This window comes from Acytostelium subglobosum (genome assembly GCF_000787575.1).
Source record: "Acytostelium subglobosum LB1 DNA, scaffold: scaffold2, whole genome shotgun sequence".
Classification (NCBI taxonomy): Eukaryota; Evosea; class Eumycetozoa; order Acytosteliales; family Acytosteliaceae; genus Acytostelium; species Acytostelium subglobosum.
Genome location: NW_012236530.1, coordinates 1,575,746 through 1,590,756, shown reverse-complemented (window position 1 = coordinate 1,590,756; position 15,011 = coordinate 1,575,746). Strand labels below are relative to the sequence as shown.

General features: G+C 44.7%; 7 protein-coding genes across 7 annotated transcripts; 3 read left to right on the top strand and 4 right to left on the bottom strand.

Annotated features, from left to right (window-relative positions):
- Window positions 1-567: 567 nt before the first annotated feature.
- Window positions 568-1,902, top strand: SAMD00019534_014150 (hypothetical protein; the record flags this gene model as incomplete). The annotated part of the gene is made up of 2 exons (XM_012903382.1): window positions 568-1,478; window positions 1,563-1,902. The coding sequence occupies 2 exons, from the start codon at window positions 568-570 to the stop codon at window positions 1,900-1,902; spliced, it is 1,251 nt and encodes a 416-aa protein (XP_012758836.1).
- An 86-nt stretch (window positions 1,903-1,988) lies between these two features.
- On the bottom strand, window positions 1,989-4,896 carry SAMD00019534_014140 (hypothetical protein; the record flags this gene model as incomplete). Its single annotated transcript, XM_012903381.1, has 3 exons — window positions 1,989-2,551; window positions 2,629-2,942; window positions 3,014-4,896. The coding sequence occupies 3 exons, from the start codon at window positions 4,894-4,896 to the stop codon at window positions 1,989-1,991; spliced, it is 2,760 nt and encodes a 919-aa protein (XP_012758835.1).
- Window positions 4,897-5,345: 449 nt separating this feature from the next.
- Window positions 5,346-7,891, bottom strand: SAMD00019534_014130 (hypothetical protein; the record flags this gene model as incomplete). Its single annotated transcript, XM_012903379.1, has 3 exons — window positions 5,346-5,893; window positions 5,961-6,271; window positions 6,327-7,891. Coding segments are annotated over 3 exons (2,424 nt in total), but the record flags the coding sequence as incomplete, so codon positions are not given.
- SAMD00019534_014120 (hypothetical protein) lies at window positions 7,576-9,293 on the top strand (the record flags this gene model as incomplete). Its single annotated transcript, XM_012903380.1, has 4 exons — window positions 7,576-7,605; window positions 8,176-8,241; window positions 8,306-8,664; window positions 8,747-9,293. The coding sequence occupies 4 exons, from the start codon at window positions 7,576-7,578 to the stop codon at window positions 9,291-9,293; spliced, it is 1,002 nt and encodes a 333-aa protein (XP_012758834.1).
- Window positions 9,294-9,324: 31 nt separating this feature from the next.
- SAMD00019534_014110 (hypothetical protein) lies at window positions 9,325-11,175 on the bottom strand (the record flags this gene model as incomplete). Its single annotated transcript, XM_012903378.1, has 3 exons — window positions 9,325-10,118; window positions 10,287-10,805; window positions 11,127-11,175. The coding sequence occupies 3 exons, from the start codon at window positions 11,173-11,175 to the stop codon at window positions 9,325-9,327; spliced, it is 1,362 nt and encodes a 453-aa protein (XP_012758832.1).
- Window positions 11,176-11,659: 484 nt separating this feature from the next.
- SAMD00019534_014100 (hypothetical protein) lies at window positions 11,660-13,028 on the top strand (the record flags this gene model as incomplete). Its single annotated transcript, XM_012903377.1, has 3 exons — window positions 11,660-11,939; window positions 12,004-12,734; window positions 12,810-13,028. Coding segments are annotated over 3 exons (1,230 nt in total), but the record flags the coding sequence as incomplete, so codon positions are not given.
- A 104-nt stretch (window positions 13,029-13,132) lies between these two features.
- SAMD00019534_014090 (hypothetical protein) lies at window positions 13,133-14,925 on the bottom strand (the record flags this gene model as incomplete). Its single annotated transcript, XM_012903376.1, has 3 exons — window positions 13,133-13,461; window positions 13,531-14,307; window positions 14,400-14,925. The coding sequence occupies 3 exons, from the start codon at window positions 14,923-14,925 to the stop codon at window positions 13,133-13,135; spliced, it is 1,632 nt and encodes a 543-aa protein (XP_012758830.1).
- Between the last annotated feature and the right edge of the window lie 86 nt (window positions 14,926-15,011).

Below are 15,011 nucleotides of genomic sequence, written 5' to 3'. Positions count from 1 at the left end.
GAACTTTGGCCGGAGTAGCACTTCTAGTTGTTGGTGCATTCATGTTTGTAAAGAGAAGGAACAGATCACAATACAGAGAGCTCTAAGTTTCAACATCCAATAATACAACTACAAATCAAATTAAAACTAATGATGAGTTGCCGCTCCCTGTTGTCTTATGTGGACGAAGTTTGGCAGGCTGACATAGTTGATTTGTCCACTTTGATCTACTTCCGGTATGGCAGTCAAGATAATGATGATCGTCTAAAGTTCGTGGCCTACCGAGATGGACCAAGTCATGGTCCTTCTGATATGATGACTGACAAGACCGACTCTTGGTCTAAAGGGTTGAATTGATGAAGTTATTTTTGATTATAATTTTCTTTTTATTAGAAATCAAGTGATAAATTGTTTTTAGACTTGGATAAAATCTCTGGCAAGAGTGCCAGATTGTTTCCAAAAGCGATGATCCTACCTAAATATATACAGTCACGGATAGTGGGGTGCACTTTTGTACCCTATAGCTTCGGGAGTGACTTTGATAGTACTACAATTGTTGATCCAAACGACCCAAATTGGACCCATGCCATGCGACTAAGTCTAGTGTGCTGGAACTTTCACTCGTTTGTCAAGTCACTCAACAACAAAGTGTCAGACCTGGCCCTGTTTGCACACGCCCGAAAGTCTGCTGACCAACAACGATACTCGATCATCTCTGACCGTATCAAGACTCTCAGCTTTGACTACCTGAACAGCAGCGGTTGGCTTGCTAAGAATGAGAGTCCGTCGACAATGGAGTCATTGCGCCAGCTCCTGTCGACGCTGACCACAGTGGCTGGATCATTGGAGGAGATTCACCAACTGAAAAAACACTTTGGAGTTGGGAAGACAGTGACCAGCATCACCTCTGAGAGATCCACCCGCATAACATGGAGGGGCCATGGTGTGGCGAGCATTGGCACCGAGCACTTTCCAGCACTCCAATCTCTGACATTCCTTCCTCCCAGAAACGAAGACCTGGACCAGCTTGACCTCTACCAACAGGTGATGTCAAGTCAGTTCTCAACAATCACATCACTTCAACTACGCTTCATTCCACCAACGGCAGTTGGCGCATTCGACACGCTCAATCAGTTGGTCAACCTTAAGAAGTTGAGGATCGAGCGATGGTGGGATTGTTTCTCGCCGAATCTCACGTACCTTGGCCGTCCGTCAACACAGCTCCGATCACTCTTCATTGAGTTCTTCAACGAGAATAATCACGAGCCATCGGTCAGCCCAGCAGCCTTGTCACTGTTGGAGTTCCTCTTCACCAACAAATCATGCACAGTGACCAAACTTGGTGAGATTGACCAGTGCACACTGCTCGCCCTGCGCAGACTGCTCAAGTCACTGCGTCTCAGAGACGCGTTGCCGTCATGGAAGCAAGAACAGCCACAACTCACAGCTCGCTTGACATCGTTCCAAGACAATCTTATGATACTCAAGGGCAACGTGGAGTGTGTCTCCATTCAGGTTTATGGTGGTCAAATCTCAAAGGCAATAGTGGACATGCTCTCACTTCAATCCGTTCCAATCAAAAGGCTGACTCTTTGGCTTCATTGTGGAGACAAGCTCGGTGATGATCATTTCGATGAGTTCCTTCAAGCTATGAAGCAGAGTTACATCAAATACTTCGTCTTCCAGGCATGGCTAGGCCATTGGCAGACGACTCTCAAATCTCAGCGTTGGCCAGTGTCATCAACAGCCATCATTCCATCCTCAACAAGACCGTGTTTCCACTTTATTGACCAAAGCACACCAATTCCACACAGTCAGGCGGACTGGACACTGGATAACGAGGATAATAAAGAAGCATGTACGATATCATTTGGCGATTACTTTGGCACTCGCCTAAGAATACTTAAACACTTACCAACGTAGTGGGGCATACCCTTACCCTACCCTTACCCTTACCCTTTCCCTTGCCCTTGCCCTCACATTTTGATCATCAAGGTTGTTAAAATAATTCATTGTACCATTGCATTGTCGTCATTGTGACCAAATAGAATTGATGTATCCTCGATCGATTGATTGGATAGTGTCGCTCCACTTGCCACTGATCGATCACTACTACTCGTGGCAGTGGCAGGTATCAGTGTCGTTTTTGTTACCTCTGCCACTCTCTTCATCGTACACGGTATCGTCCTTTTTATAAAGTCCTTGGTGTCCTCCAAACCTTGGTCCAGTGTCAAGAAGCCGACAAACGATTCAAACAGATCACCCATACGCTTCTGGGTGAATGCCACGTTCTGGTCGTGCAGGCAGTCTTTGATCTTGATTGCCTCTGATATGCGCGCCAGACTCTCATTCTTGACCAATGATGATCGCACCATCGAGAGGAAGCCTTCCTGCTCCTCTGGGTAGTGGTGGAACAAGAACTCTGACACCACGACGTCCAAGTACGAGTCGCCCAAGTACTCCAATCGTTGGTAAGAGTTCTGCTCTGTCGTACAATTGATTGACTCAAAGAATAGGCAATTCCTCTTTGCCCTTACGCCTTGAGTGAACAACATCTCATTCTGTCTTGGGTCTATTCAGTGGGGTCGAGTGTCGTTCGTTAGTATCTAGTTTGAGTGAGTGATTGATTGATCGTGGTAAAGTGCATACCTAGTGGACTCTCCTCATGAGGAGAATGTGCACAGGTGTAGGTTGGGAACTGTGCGTTGTTAACACCAAAGATCATCTTGATGATAAAGGTGTAGGCCTCTTTGATGCCTCGCTCCAAGAATATTGCACCAAAGAGTGCTTCGACAACATCTGCCTTTGGTTTCTTCAAGTCATCAGTCGTACTGAATCGCAATATCTCCTCGATCTGGAAGTTATCGCATATCTGCAACAGGTAGTTATTGTTTGTCATCTCACTCCTCTTGGCCGTTAGGAATCCTTCCTGTCCATGTGGGTACTTGAAGAATAGGTATATACTATTGGTGATGTGATTGATGGGTTAGTATGATGTGATTGATTACACGATCAATCAAACAACGATACATACCTTGTACAGAACTTTAGGACAGAGTCACCAAGAAACTCAATTCTTTGGTTGTCTCCCATGTAGCAGTTGTATCCGCGGAACATCTTTAGGTCGGCTGGAATGGACGTGTTGATTCTCTTTGTTGAGGGATGAGTGAAGATCTCTCGCAGTAGTCTTGGGTTCTTGATCTCGTAGATGTTGTGCTTAAAGTGCTGCATCTTGATGTGCCAGCGCACCTCGGGCAAGAGGACAAGCACAGCCACCTTGGCAATGGAGTGCATGTCAGAGTTGATGCCAAAGACCTTGAGCAGCATCGGGTCCTTGGCAAAGAGCTTTGATCGGCGTATAAAGCTCTCCCAGACGACAGTGTCCAGGTCGTCGTCCTTGCCCCACTTGGAGGGGTCCTCATAGTTGTCGTGTGAGTCAAAGTATAGCAAAGGCTTCATTGTCCAATGATCCTTGCCCTGTGCAGCATAGGTGTGCGTGACCATGAGCTGCGGACACAGGTTGCTTTTGAGCTCCACCACCTGACCGTCCTTGTCCTGGACGATGAAGTTTGGCTTGTCGTAGACAAACTTGTTGGTGTAGTCGATCTCGCGACAGATGTTAAAGTCGCCACGCGGCGACAGCGTGATCTTCTTTAAGTACTTCCTGTCAAAGTACTCGCGGTATGCCTTCTCCGAGTCGAGGACGGATGATGGCAGGTCGACCGAGATGTTCTCCACAGTGATCAAATCAATGAGTGATTCGTAGTATGACTTGGTGGGCTTTGAAAGACACAGGACATTGGGCAGGAAGTAGAGTTCGTTGTGATCTTTGAACTCCATTGTCTCGTGCTGCAGCAAGATCTTGGTGTAGAAGAAGTTGTGGAAGGTCAGCATGCGACCAAAGTCCTGTCGTGACACCTTCTCCATGACGGTCTCGCGAAGAGACAGTCCAAAGTGATCGCCCTGTGAGTTGCAGATGTGGATGATGGGCTTGGGCAGCATCTGTGTCGAGTAGACCACGTAGCCAGTGAACATGTACTCGTCGCCCAAATGCCAGAATGTGCTGCTGTCGAACCTGTGACTGTAGATCATCTCGTACTTGTAGTATGAGATCTGTTCTGGCACGTTGCTCACGTCGACCTTCTCCTGTGTGATGGTCGACATCTTGACCTCATCGCGCTCGACCGCTGAAATCTCCGCCATTGGGTTCATCTTGACGGCGATGATTGGAAGCTGTTCATTCTTCTTGACCTTCTTCTTGGTCTTGCGATCGACGTACTCTTTCATGTCTGAGTGTCTCTTCTCGATGAGGTCGTGCATTTCGGTCATCTTCTTTTCTAGTGACGCGATACGCTCGTTGTAAGAGCGCAATTGTTGATCCAGGATCATTCTCATTCTTGGATCTTCGACTCCTGGCATGCTGGGCAACTGTGAAAAGTTGAGCGATGCTCCATTCACTACAAGCAGGGGGTCGGGTACCCGAGAGTCGCCTGGCATTGGATGTCGACTGGACGGTGTGAACATCATCTGAGGGGTGAGATTGCCAGGCGGTGACATCATGCCGCCACCGCCACTGCCACTGATCGGTAAGCTGTGTCCAATGTCGCCCAGGCCGCCGCCACAAACACCACCAGAGCTGGCCATTGAGTTGGTCTCTTGAACGATGCGCTCGTTTGGAAACTCTGCATAGATTCGCTGCAGTGCCGCGTAGGCGGCAAGTTTCTCGGCATCCTTCTTTGCCTTGGCCGTGCCCTGTCCAGAGAACTCCTTTCCTCTGAACTTCACCAACACATCCGTTTGAAAGTACAGATTACCCGACTCTGTCAACTGCTTTGGTGTAGAATAAGTCGGTGTCAACTCCTTTCTCTTTTGACACAATTCTTGTAGCAGTCCTTTATAGTTCTCATTTGATGACATTATTATTATTATTATATCTATCTATCTATATTGTGTATATGTATGTGTTTATGTTATCTTATATATATTTGTTTGTATGATTGATTGATAGATTGATTGATTGATTGAATGAATGAGACACAACACAAATGATTGATTGATTGAATGAATGAATGAATGAATGATTGAATGATACTAGTAGATGTTGTTGATGATGATGATGTTGCTGCTTGTTATGCTGCCCTGATGCTGCACATGAAGGAGCATGTGCATGTGAATCTCTACTTGTATTTGATTGACTGATCTCTATGAATTGAAGTATTGACTGAATGAACAATGAACTTGACCCCTCCCTTTTTGATGAAGAACTCATGAACAAGCCCAACCACAAACAACTTCATTTCAAAAACGCACGAAACACCAAGTTTATGTGTGTGAGATTGACCGCCAGATTAGTCGAGGAAAACTCACTTTAGTACCTTGGACTTGATGTTTTTGTTCATCCATTGCTGTTTGTACTTGAGTTTGATGATTGATATCTTTTGTTCATCAGTCATGGAAGAGTATTTCTGACCATGTTGTGCAATTTGATCGTTGTAGAACTTGTTGAACTCTGATTCAGTGTCATTGCTATCGATTGCTTGTGTAGCCTGTGCCATACTGAGCTGTGCAGGTGCATCCAAAGCATTGCCATCCACCGTGTTGCCAGAGAATGACGATGTCTTGTCGAGGTTCATCGCCACGATTGGCGAATTGCAACGGCCACAATAAATATCCTCGTCGAGTTGCATTATCGTCGGTCGGCCAAATGTCATTGAGCACTCTCTACTCTTGCACTTGTAGTGATACTTGTGCTGCAGGGGATAGTTGTCGCAGAGATCAATCGATAGATCTGGATACAGACCCAGTGCCACACGAACCCAGTACTTAAACTGGGCTCCATGTGTACCATTGTCATTGTCGAATATCCATGTGGCTGCGTGGCACATCTGATGGCAGAGTACATTCACAAGCTTCTCTTTTGTTTGATGAGGGCATGTTAGTTGATTGGAATAGTTCCAGTGATTGAATGATTGTATACTCACGGATGGTGTTGATGTTGTTGATGTGAATTGTGATGATGGCAGTGCGATCACCATTGTCTTTGGATTTGAGTGAGATTGTCGCAGGTGACTTGATTCCAGTTGAGTTGGAAATGTCCAACATGTCATCAATGTTGAATCTTGATTTGAATATTGAATGATTCAATCGCTGGAAGTATGTTCGAATGTAATGTGTCTTGAATGTCGAGAAGTTGTCCTGACAGTGTTGATTCAGATTGAATATATTGTTCAGTGGAGGGCATTCTGGTACTTGCTCTCCCTCTGCCAGTTGCTCATCATGCTTGTCCATGTAGCTATGGATAGTTGGTTAGTCCTGATGTCTGTCGTGGACCATATTCAAGAACATACTTATTCTTTGGCTTGGCTGGAAGGTCTGTGTATGGGTTGTGTTCTTGTTGTTGTCCAACTGGCTGGGGCTGTATGCTGACGCGCTTCATCTTGGATATAAGGCCATCAAGTGGGTCACTGGCCGTTTGAAGGCTAGCTGGTGGTGGCTGCTTTGGTACCTCTGACACTTTGACTGGCTGAGGAGCAGGGGGCGCCATTACAGCTGTTGGGGGCTTTGTCTTCTCTGATGGCTTGACAGTAGATTGCTTCTCGTTGGTAGATGATCCTTGAGTTGGTGGGGAAGTAGGAGCAGGTGCGACCGTGGTTGGTTTCGTATCTTTTTTGATGCCCGCATGTGTCATATTCCTTAGATCAAAGGAGATAGGTATATTTGACCTTGATGATAGCTGGGCTTGTGGCTGGACCTGTGGCCCTGGCTGTTTCTGTGACTTTGGTGGCTGTGGCTGTGGCTGTGGCTGTGGTTGGGTCTTTGGTGGTTGGGTCAGTGTCTGTGGCTTTGGCTGTTGCTGTGGCATGGGTTGTGGTTGTGGCTGTGGCTGTGGTTGGGTCAGTGTCTGTGCCTTTGGCTTTGGTTGTGTCTGCTGTGGCTGTGGCTGTGGCTGTGGCTGTGGCTGTGGCTGTGGCTGTGGATGTGACTCTGTGTTCTGCAATTGTGATTGGTGGATCTGCCTTAACCTGGCATGCTCTTTCTTTGACTCATCGATCAATTCACGAATTGGATAAGACATCTCTAACAGTGACTTTAGATTGAAATTTGTTGGCATCTTTGGTATCTTCTCGGATTTCAAACAATCAATCTTCTGAACATATCTAACTGCATTCTCCTTATCATACAGCAATGATAAATGTTCCATCAACAACTCTCTTGACAGTACAGAGTTCCTATAAGCCATTGACAATGAATTGAAATGACCCTGAAGCTGTGTCTGAATCATTGCCTTGTCCTTTGCAAACTGTTCCTCATCCTTTCGCAACGCCAACAATGGATCTAACTGTTGTGTCTGAGTCTGAGTCTGAGTTGTCTGAGTCTGAACCTGAGCCTGTGCCTGTGTCTGAGGCTGAGTCTGAGTCTGAGCCTGAGTCTCTGTTTGAGTGTTGCCATCCTGAGAAGAATAGAGTGATTCTTTGTCCAACATGTCCTTGATTGTGTTGCCATGACCCTTGGTCAGTCTTCTCAATTGTTTAAGTTGTCCTGAAAGACTAAGTCGTTCAGAAGTGGTTGTTGTTGTCGTTGACGACTCTGAGACTGATGAACCATGTGAAGGTGATCCAGAATCAGGTATGTCATCAATCTCAATGACATTGGAGACATCAACAACTACCACCTCGGGTCTAAACAATGTAGTAATATTGATTGTTGGTCTTGTTGATATTGAAGTATCATTCAGATTCCAATTCCTTCTCTTTGCAACTCTTTGTATTCTAATCTTTAGTTCATCCAAACTACTATAATCAACTACTTTGATATCCTCTTCATCATCAACATCCAACACCTCTGTTACATCATTATCCACATCATGTATACTACTATTACTACTATTACTACTATTTATTGATGTCTTCATATCATATCTCTATCTCTATCTCTTTGAATAATGTCGCGATGTTCAAACAATGTGAAGTGTGAAATTGAAAGATTGTTTACTTTTGCAATTCATTCATTGTTTGTTGATCATCACCTGGAGATAGAGATAGAGAAGGATAGATGAAGTTGTTGATATATACACAAGCACAAGCACAATCACTTCTAAGAGCACGAGCTCAATTAGTATCATCACGGCGATACTATTACACATGTTGTAATATCACTCTTAGATCTGCAACATCATCATCAACAACATCTAAACAGGACAAGATAATACAAGTTGGCAGTGGCAAGAGTAGACTACAACTATTCAAACCAAAGATATCTGTGGTATGTTCATTGATTGATGTCATGTCGTCGACATTATCACTCACTCAATCAACTGATGATGTAGGTTGGAGTTGGAGGCGGAGGAGGCAATGCAGTCAATCATATGATTAGGAGACATTTGGAAGGTGTAGAGTTTGTAGTGTGCAATACGGATCAACAGGATTTGGTAAAGTCATTGAGTAGCAATAGAATACAATTGGGTCCACAGTTGACACGTGGTCATGGTGCTGGTTCAAAGCCAGAGATTGGTAGAATGGCTGCAGAAGAGTCGATACAAGATGTTATGGAACAACTGAAACACTCTGACCTTGTATTCCTTGCCGCTGGCATGGGTGGTGGCACTGGCACTGGATCATCACCAATCATTGCAAGAGAGATTAAGAAGATGAACAATGATGTCCTAGTTGCGGCGGTGGTCACAAGGTGTGTATCAATCAATCGATCGATCACTCTGGAATCATTCCACTCACTCAATCAATCAACTTAATCAAATTGATGTATATAGACCATTCCGATTCGAAGGAAAGATCAAACAGAACTATGCTAGCGAGGGACTGGAAGAGTTGGGAAAGTATGTGGACACGTTGGTCGTTGTGTCCAATGATAGGTTGTTATCGATGGCCCAGCCAAACACTACGATAGTGGACTCATTCTCAATGGCCGATGAGATATTGCACAGCGGTGTAAAGACCATCACCAGTATAATCAATCATCCAGGTCTGATCAATTTGGACTTTAGCGACATCAAGGCCATTCTGACCAAACGTCCTGGCTACTCACGGATTGGCGTGGGTGAGGCTTCGGGCGAGGACCGAGCACTCAAGGCTGCGTTCGACGCCCTGAACAACCCGCTGGTGGAGAGCGATGGACAGAGCAGCAAGGCGATCCTCATCAACATTGCCAGTGGCGACGACATCAGTCTCAAAGAGATTGGTCGTGCCATCACCTATCTCCAAGAGAACGCCCATCCTGAGGCCGAAATCAAGGTTGGCCACTACATCGACAATAGTCTGGCCGGTCGAATCAGGATATCTGTGTTATATGTACATTAAATGGTGATCAAGCATCCGATTGATTTATTCACTATTCACATGTCTTGGATGCGGTGGCCTTGTCCTTCCTCTTCTGCTGCCTCAGTAGCTTGTTGGCCTCGAACTCTTGACGATGTCCAAGGTAGTTGGCGTAGAGGTTGTCGATGTCTTGGTTCTCAAAGGTGTAAAGGTGAGACCGCAGCTCATCGATGAATCGGTCAAAGTATGGATCTGCACGATTCAAGTCGGCCAAATGTGGATAGAGTTGATCGACGCAGAACTGCTCCTTCAATGTGGATGTTGACGATTTGTCGAATAGTTGCATGGGTGTTGTCGATGTCCTCTCCTTCAGCGTCATATCAAACAGGTATAATGGCGTGGCCGGTGCAATAGGTGATCTAACTGAATATGGCGAACATAATGCCATCTCCATGATCCTTGTATCCTTACAATATCCATTGGACAATGCCAAGACGAATCCAATCATCTTCCTGATTTGGTATTGAATGAATGATTCGCCATGTATCTCAAACCTGACCAGTGGCTCAACGTCACCATCTTTAGTTGGCAACTCGACCAACTTGAATGAGTATATCTTCCTCATATTCCTTGGATTGAGGGAGAACCATGCCAACTCGATATCGCGCTCCATTGGGCTGGACATCCACTCGGACGTGCCCTTAGTTAATTCGCCAGCCTCCTCCCCCTCCTCATCATCTGATGACTTGGCGGCATCGTGTCCACTATCTTTATGTTGTTGTTTGATGACTGTATCTCCCAAGGTACCTTTATAGGTCTTTCGATGCATTGTGAAGTTGTGATATGAATGATTGCCAATGAATTGTGCTAATATGTTGTCATTGATTTGGTCCATTGTCTGGCTGGTTCCAATGTACTTGCGAGGTAAAACATAATGGTATGTTCTACTGGTGCACTGACTCCTTGGATTGAATGATCGACTGGTTCGCGCAAGTCCAACAGCACGCAATGGACCTGGTAAATACTGATTGATACGTTGCATATACTCCTCAAGTGTGATGATCGTTGTTGCCTCCGCCGCCGCCAACTCAACTACTACTTGCTCACCAACCTCCTCAACACCAACACCAACATCAACGACAACATCCTCAACCTCCCCCTGCACCTTGTATGTGGAGATCTCCAAGTTGGCAGTGATAAGGGTGCATAGTGAATGAACACCTTTGTCCGTGCGACTGGAACGATTCCATTTGATGCGACTGGGGTCACCCAGGTTCGAGGGCAGGATCATTCCAGCCTTGAACAATGCTTGCTCCAAAACATTCTCCAGACCCACTGCATCATTTGACATTCTATACTCTAGACCATTGTATCCTGTGCCAATATAGGCAAACAACAATGCCAATGGTGTCTTTTTCAACTTCTTGATTGCATCCTCATCAACGAGATGTTTGTTGTCATTGTAGAATTGATTGATTCGTGAGAAATGATTGATCTTACTCGGATCGACCTGTCTCTCTTGATGCTGTTGTCGTTTATCCTTCTTTCTTTTATCTATTGTTGATATTGATGTTGATGTTGATATTGTTGATGGAGGTGGTATCAAAGCATCAACATTAACATCTTGTTTGTAATTTGAAGATACATCATCATCTTCATTATTATTATTAGGAGTTACAACAATGTTGATTGATTGTGATGATGAGATAGTATCACTTGAACTCCGGAGTAGTGTATCATTCATAATAATTATGTTGGTTGGCTGGTTGAAGGTGATAAGTAATAAATATATATCTCAAGGATAAGATAAGATACCTTTGTGTGTGTGTGAATGACATTCGTTTAGTGGTTCGACCGACTGACTGATTCACACACCATTCAACACACCACCTCCCTTGGCTACACAGAGACAAACACCCTTCATTTTTAGATTGGTGTTACACTACTTACTTACATCATTCTGGCTAGATTGATGACAACACTGTGTGTGTTGGTCAGTGACCTACCCTTCCACTCTCCCTGTCAATGGCTATTGAGATGACAACACGTTTGTCACTCTATTATACTCAATTTATACAATAGTATATATGCTGGAACCCTGATCCCCATTATATCGTTAATATTGATATAATCTTAATCTCTGTTGTGTGACGGTCTCAGACTCAGTCTCAGTCTCTCCACCGAGATGACATCTGTGTGATGGTGTATGTTGGCACTCTGACACCTTGTCTGTCTATACCCTTTGTGTTTGTATCGTTACTGTTCATTCATTCATTTATTCATTCATCGTGTACAGGACTGCATTGTTGTCATTGTTCATTATCCATTTCTCTCACAACATCATCAAATAACTTACTTGCATACTTACTTGTGCATATTATCTATATAATCAATCAATTAATTAAAGAATGATATCCAACAATTATGAAAGAGTCGCCATTGTATCATATAGTCGCACTGCTATGGGTGGATTCAATGGTTCATTGTCCACATTGAGTGCTATTGATCTGGCAAGTGCTGCCATCAAGTCTGCCGTTGGAAAGTTGAACAATCCATCCATTTTGGAATCCATCGACGAGGTGATCCTAGGCAATGTCCTCAGTGCCAACATTGGCCAGGCACCAGCCTCCCAAGCTGCTATCGCAGCAGGTATTCCAAACACTGTACCCTGTACCATTGTGAACAAAGGTAAGTAGTATCATTCAATCAAACAATCAATCAATCATACTTATTATAATAATGATTACATCAGTTTGTGCATCTGGAATGAAGGCTGTTATGATTGGTTCCAACTTGATCCAGAGTGGACAGGCCCATGTTATTGTGGCTGGTGGATTCGAGTCAATGTCAAATGTACCATACTATTTGGATAAGGCAAGGAATGGATATAGAATGGGCAATGCTACTATGATTGATGGTATGATCAAAGATGGTTTGACCGATCCTTTTGGCAATTTCCATATGGGTCTGGCCGCTGAGAGATGTAGCAAGGACTACCAGATTACCAAGGCCGAGCAGGATGAGTATGCCATTCGCAGCTACCGTCTGGCCAATGAGGCAACAAAGAACCAGTACTTCAAGGATGAGATTGCACCCATCACCATACCAGGTACAAAGGCCAAGCCAGCAGTGACTGTTATCGATGACGAAGAGGTCAGCAACGCCAACTATGAGAAACTTGGTAACCTTCAGCCATGTTTCCAGAAGGAGAACGGAACTGTTACCGCAGGAAATGCCTCTACACTAAGTGATGGTGCGTCCATCCTTGTGTTGATGAGTGAGTCAAAGGCACGCGAGTTGAAGCAGCCCATCATAGCCTTTATCAGATCATCTGCGGATGCCTCCCAAGAGCCTATCCAGTTCACAACGACCCCAGCACTTGCCATCCCCAAGGCATTGGCCAAGGCAGGACTGTCCCAGGACCAAGTGGACTATTTCGAGATCAACGAAGCGTTCAGTGTAGTGGCGCTGGCTAACATGAAGGTATGTATACTTGGATGGGGATGAGGATCTCTTGTTGTGCATCTTACTGACATAGCTTGCACGCCTACCTATCAGAAACTTGGCATCCCCATGGAGAAGACTAATGTCTATGGAGGTGCAGTGGCGATGGGCCATCCACTTGGCAGCTCTGGCTCAAGAATCATCTGTACACTACTGACCATCCTTAATCAGAAGAAGGCATCCATTGGTGTGGCCAGTATCTGTAACGGAGGTGGAGGTGCCAGTGCCATCGTGGTCGAGATTCCAAAAGCGTGCCCTGTACAGTCTGTCCAACAATAATCAAGTCGTCAATGAAGATGGATCAACTAACTAATGAACTAATAACAAGCCTTGTGTAGAGTACTGCGTGATTGGTGTTGATGTTGTTATTTGATCAACTAACTGTCTGTGTCTCTTGAGGAGGCAAAGATTGTCGCATTGAAGAAGTTCATCAACACCTCTTTGGAGGAGATTGAGAGTTGGCCTTCATCACTCTTGACCCTGTTCTCAAAGTAGACCAATGCGCCACACTCCTTGATCATCTCTATATATCGCTTGCTGTCCACTGGACATCGTGTGATGATATTGTTGAACGTCGCCAACACCACCAACTCCAAGTCCTGGCACATCATCTGTCCAATAGACTGTATACATCCAAGTTCCACAAGATACCTAATCTGATCCTCATTGCCATACTCTATCAGATTGGATATGATCCAAAGACACTCTGAATGTATGTTTGAGTGAGGGATTGAGTGAGTTGATTGTCGCGACATCTGGATGTTGTAGGACCTACCCTTCTTGATGGCATAGTCATCGTATTGTAGTGAGTTAACTATTATTGGCATGATGTTGGCATCGACCACGCGTTGGATTAGTTCGGGTCCACCAACTACTATGTTGCTGACAATCCATGACATCTCTTTGCGTATTGATGCGTCGTTGTTTTGAAGCAGACGATAGATTGTAGGCAGTGGATTATAGGACATTGCCAACATTGTGACGTTGTGATCGCCCGCTACGATGTTGCCAAACGTCCTGATGGCTGGAGTTAATATACACTTGTCGGTCGAGACATTCATACAATCTAATATCCTCGGAACAAAGTCGAATGAAGTGGCCACGATCGATATCTCTTGATTGTTGCCTCGTGTCATGTAGGACAGACACATCAGGGCCTCGCCCAGTATCTGTTGGTCCTTGGCACTGGCCAATATATTATACAGAAGAGGTAGCAGTGGCCGCAGTCTCTCGAACGATGGATAGGGCTTGCCGCCGCATAGTGTTGACAGGGTCCACATGACACACCGCAGTACTCCCAGACGCTTGGTTGGCTGTTGTGTCAGCAGACCGACGAGGAGCGAGAGCACCTCTGTCTGATGCAGTAGTGCATCACGAAACATTGGTGAACTCTCAGCAATCGTGCCCAATGCAAATAATGATTGTTCCATCACATCATCCTCCGAGTTGACCATTATCCTTATCAGCGGTGGTATTGCGCCAGAATTAACAACGATCGTCGCATAATCCACACTGGCCCTAGTTATACTTGTTAATGTCCATATGACCTCGACTGTTTGTTTGTTTGATTGATTGATTGATTGATTGAGTGAGTGGTTGGAATGGTTCCATATCTTGAGTGTCCAGTGCACCTCTTCTACATACACAACAGAGCTGGTGAGTCCAAGGAGAGTAGTGCCACCAGCCTTGATATCAGGCCTGTCTGTACAATAGTGTCTATAATCTCCAATGATATTTTCTTGCTGTGACTCAATCCATTATTGCCACCTCCATTGCCAACGCCATTGCCGTTGCTGTTGCCGTTGGTATTGCTATTGCTATTGCTACTGCTCATGCCATTGGAACTGTTATTCAAACCACCCAACATAGTCATTGATCTAACATTTGTAATTGCGTCTAGTATGACCAACATGTTATTCGACTCCAGTCCAGCCTTTAGTTGATCCAATTTCTTCTTTAACTCCTCTGTCATCTCTACAATATTCAAACAATCCATATTAATATCCAGTTGCTGTTGTTGTTGCTGTTGTATTGATTGTTGTGAATCATCTAGACCACCACCTCCACCTGTTCCTCCACTTGATGTTGGAAGTATATCTGTCGAATCTGACATTGGAATATGTCTACTACTCATTGTTGTAGACTGATACCAACTTGATGTTGTCATCATCTATCTTATTATATATTATAATTTATGTGTTTGTTATGTTGATGATCAATATTTTGATTGATTGATTGATCGATATTGATTGTTAT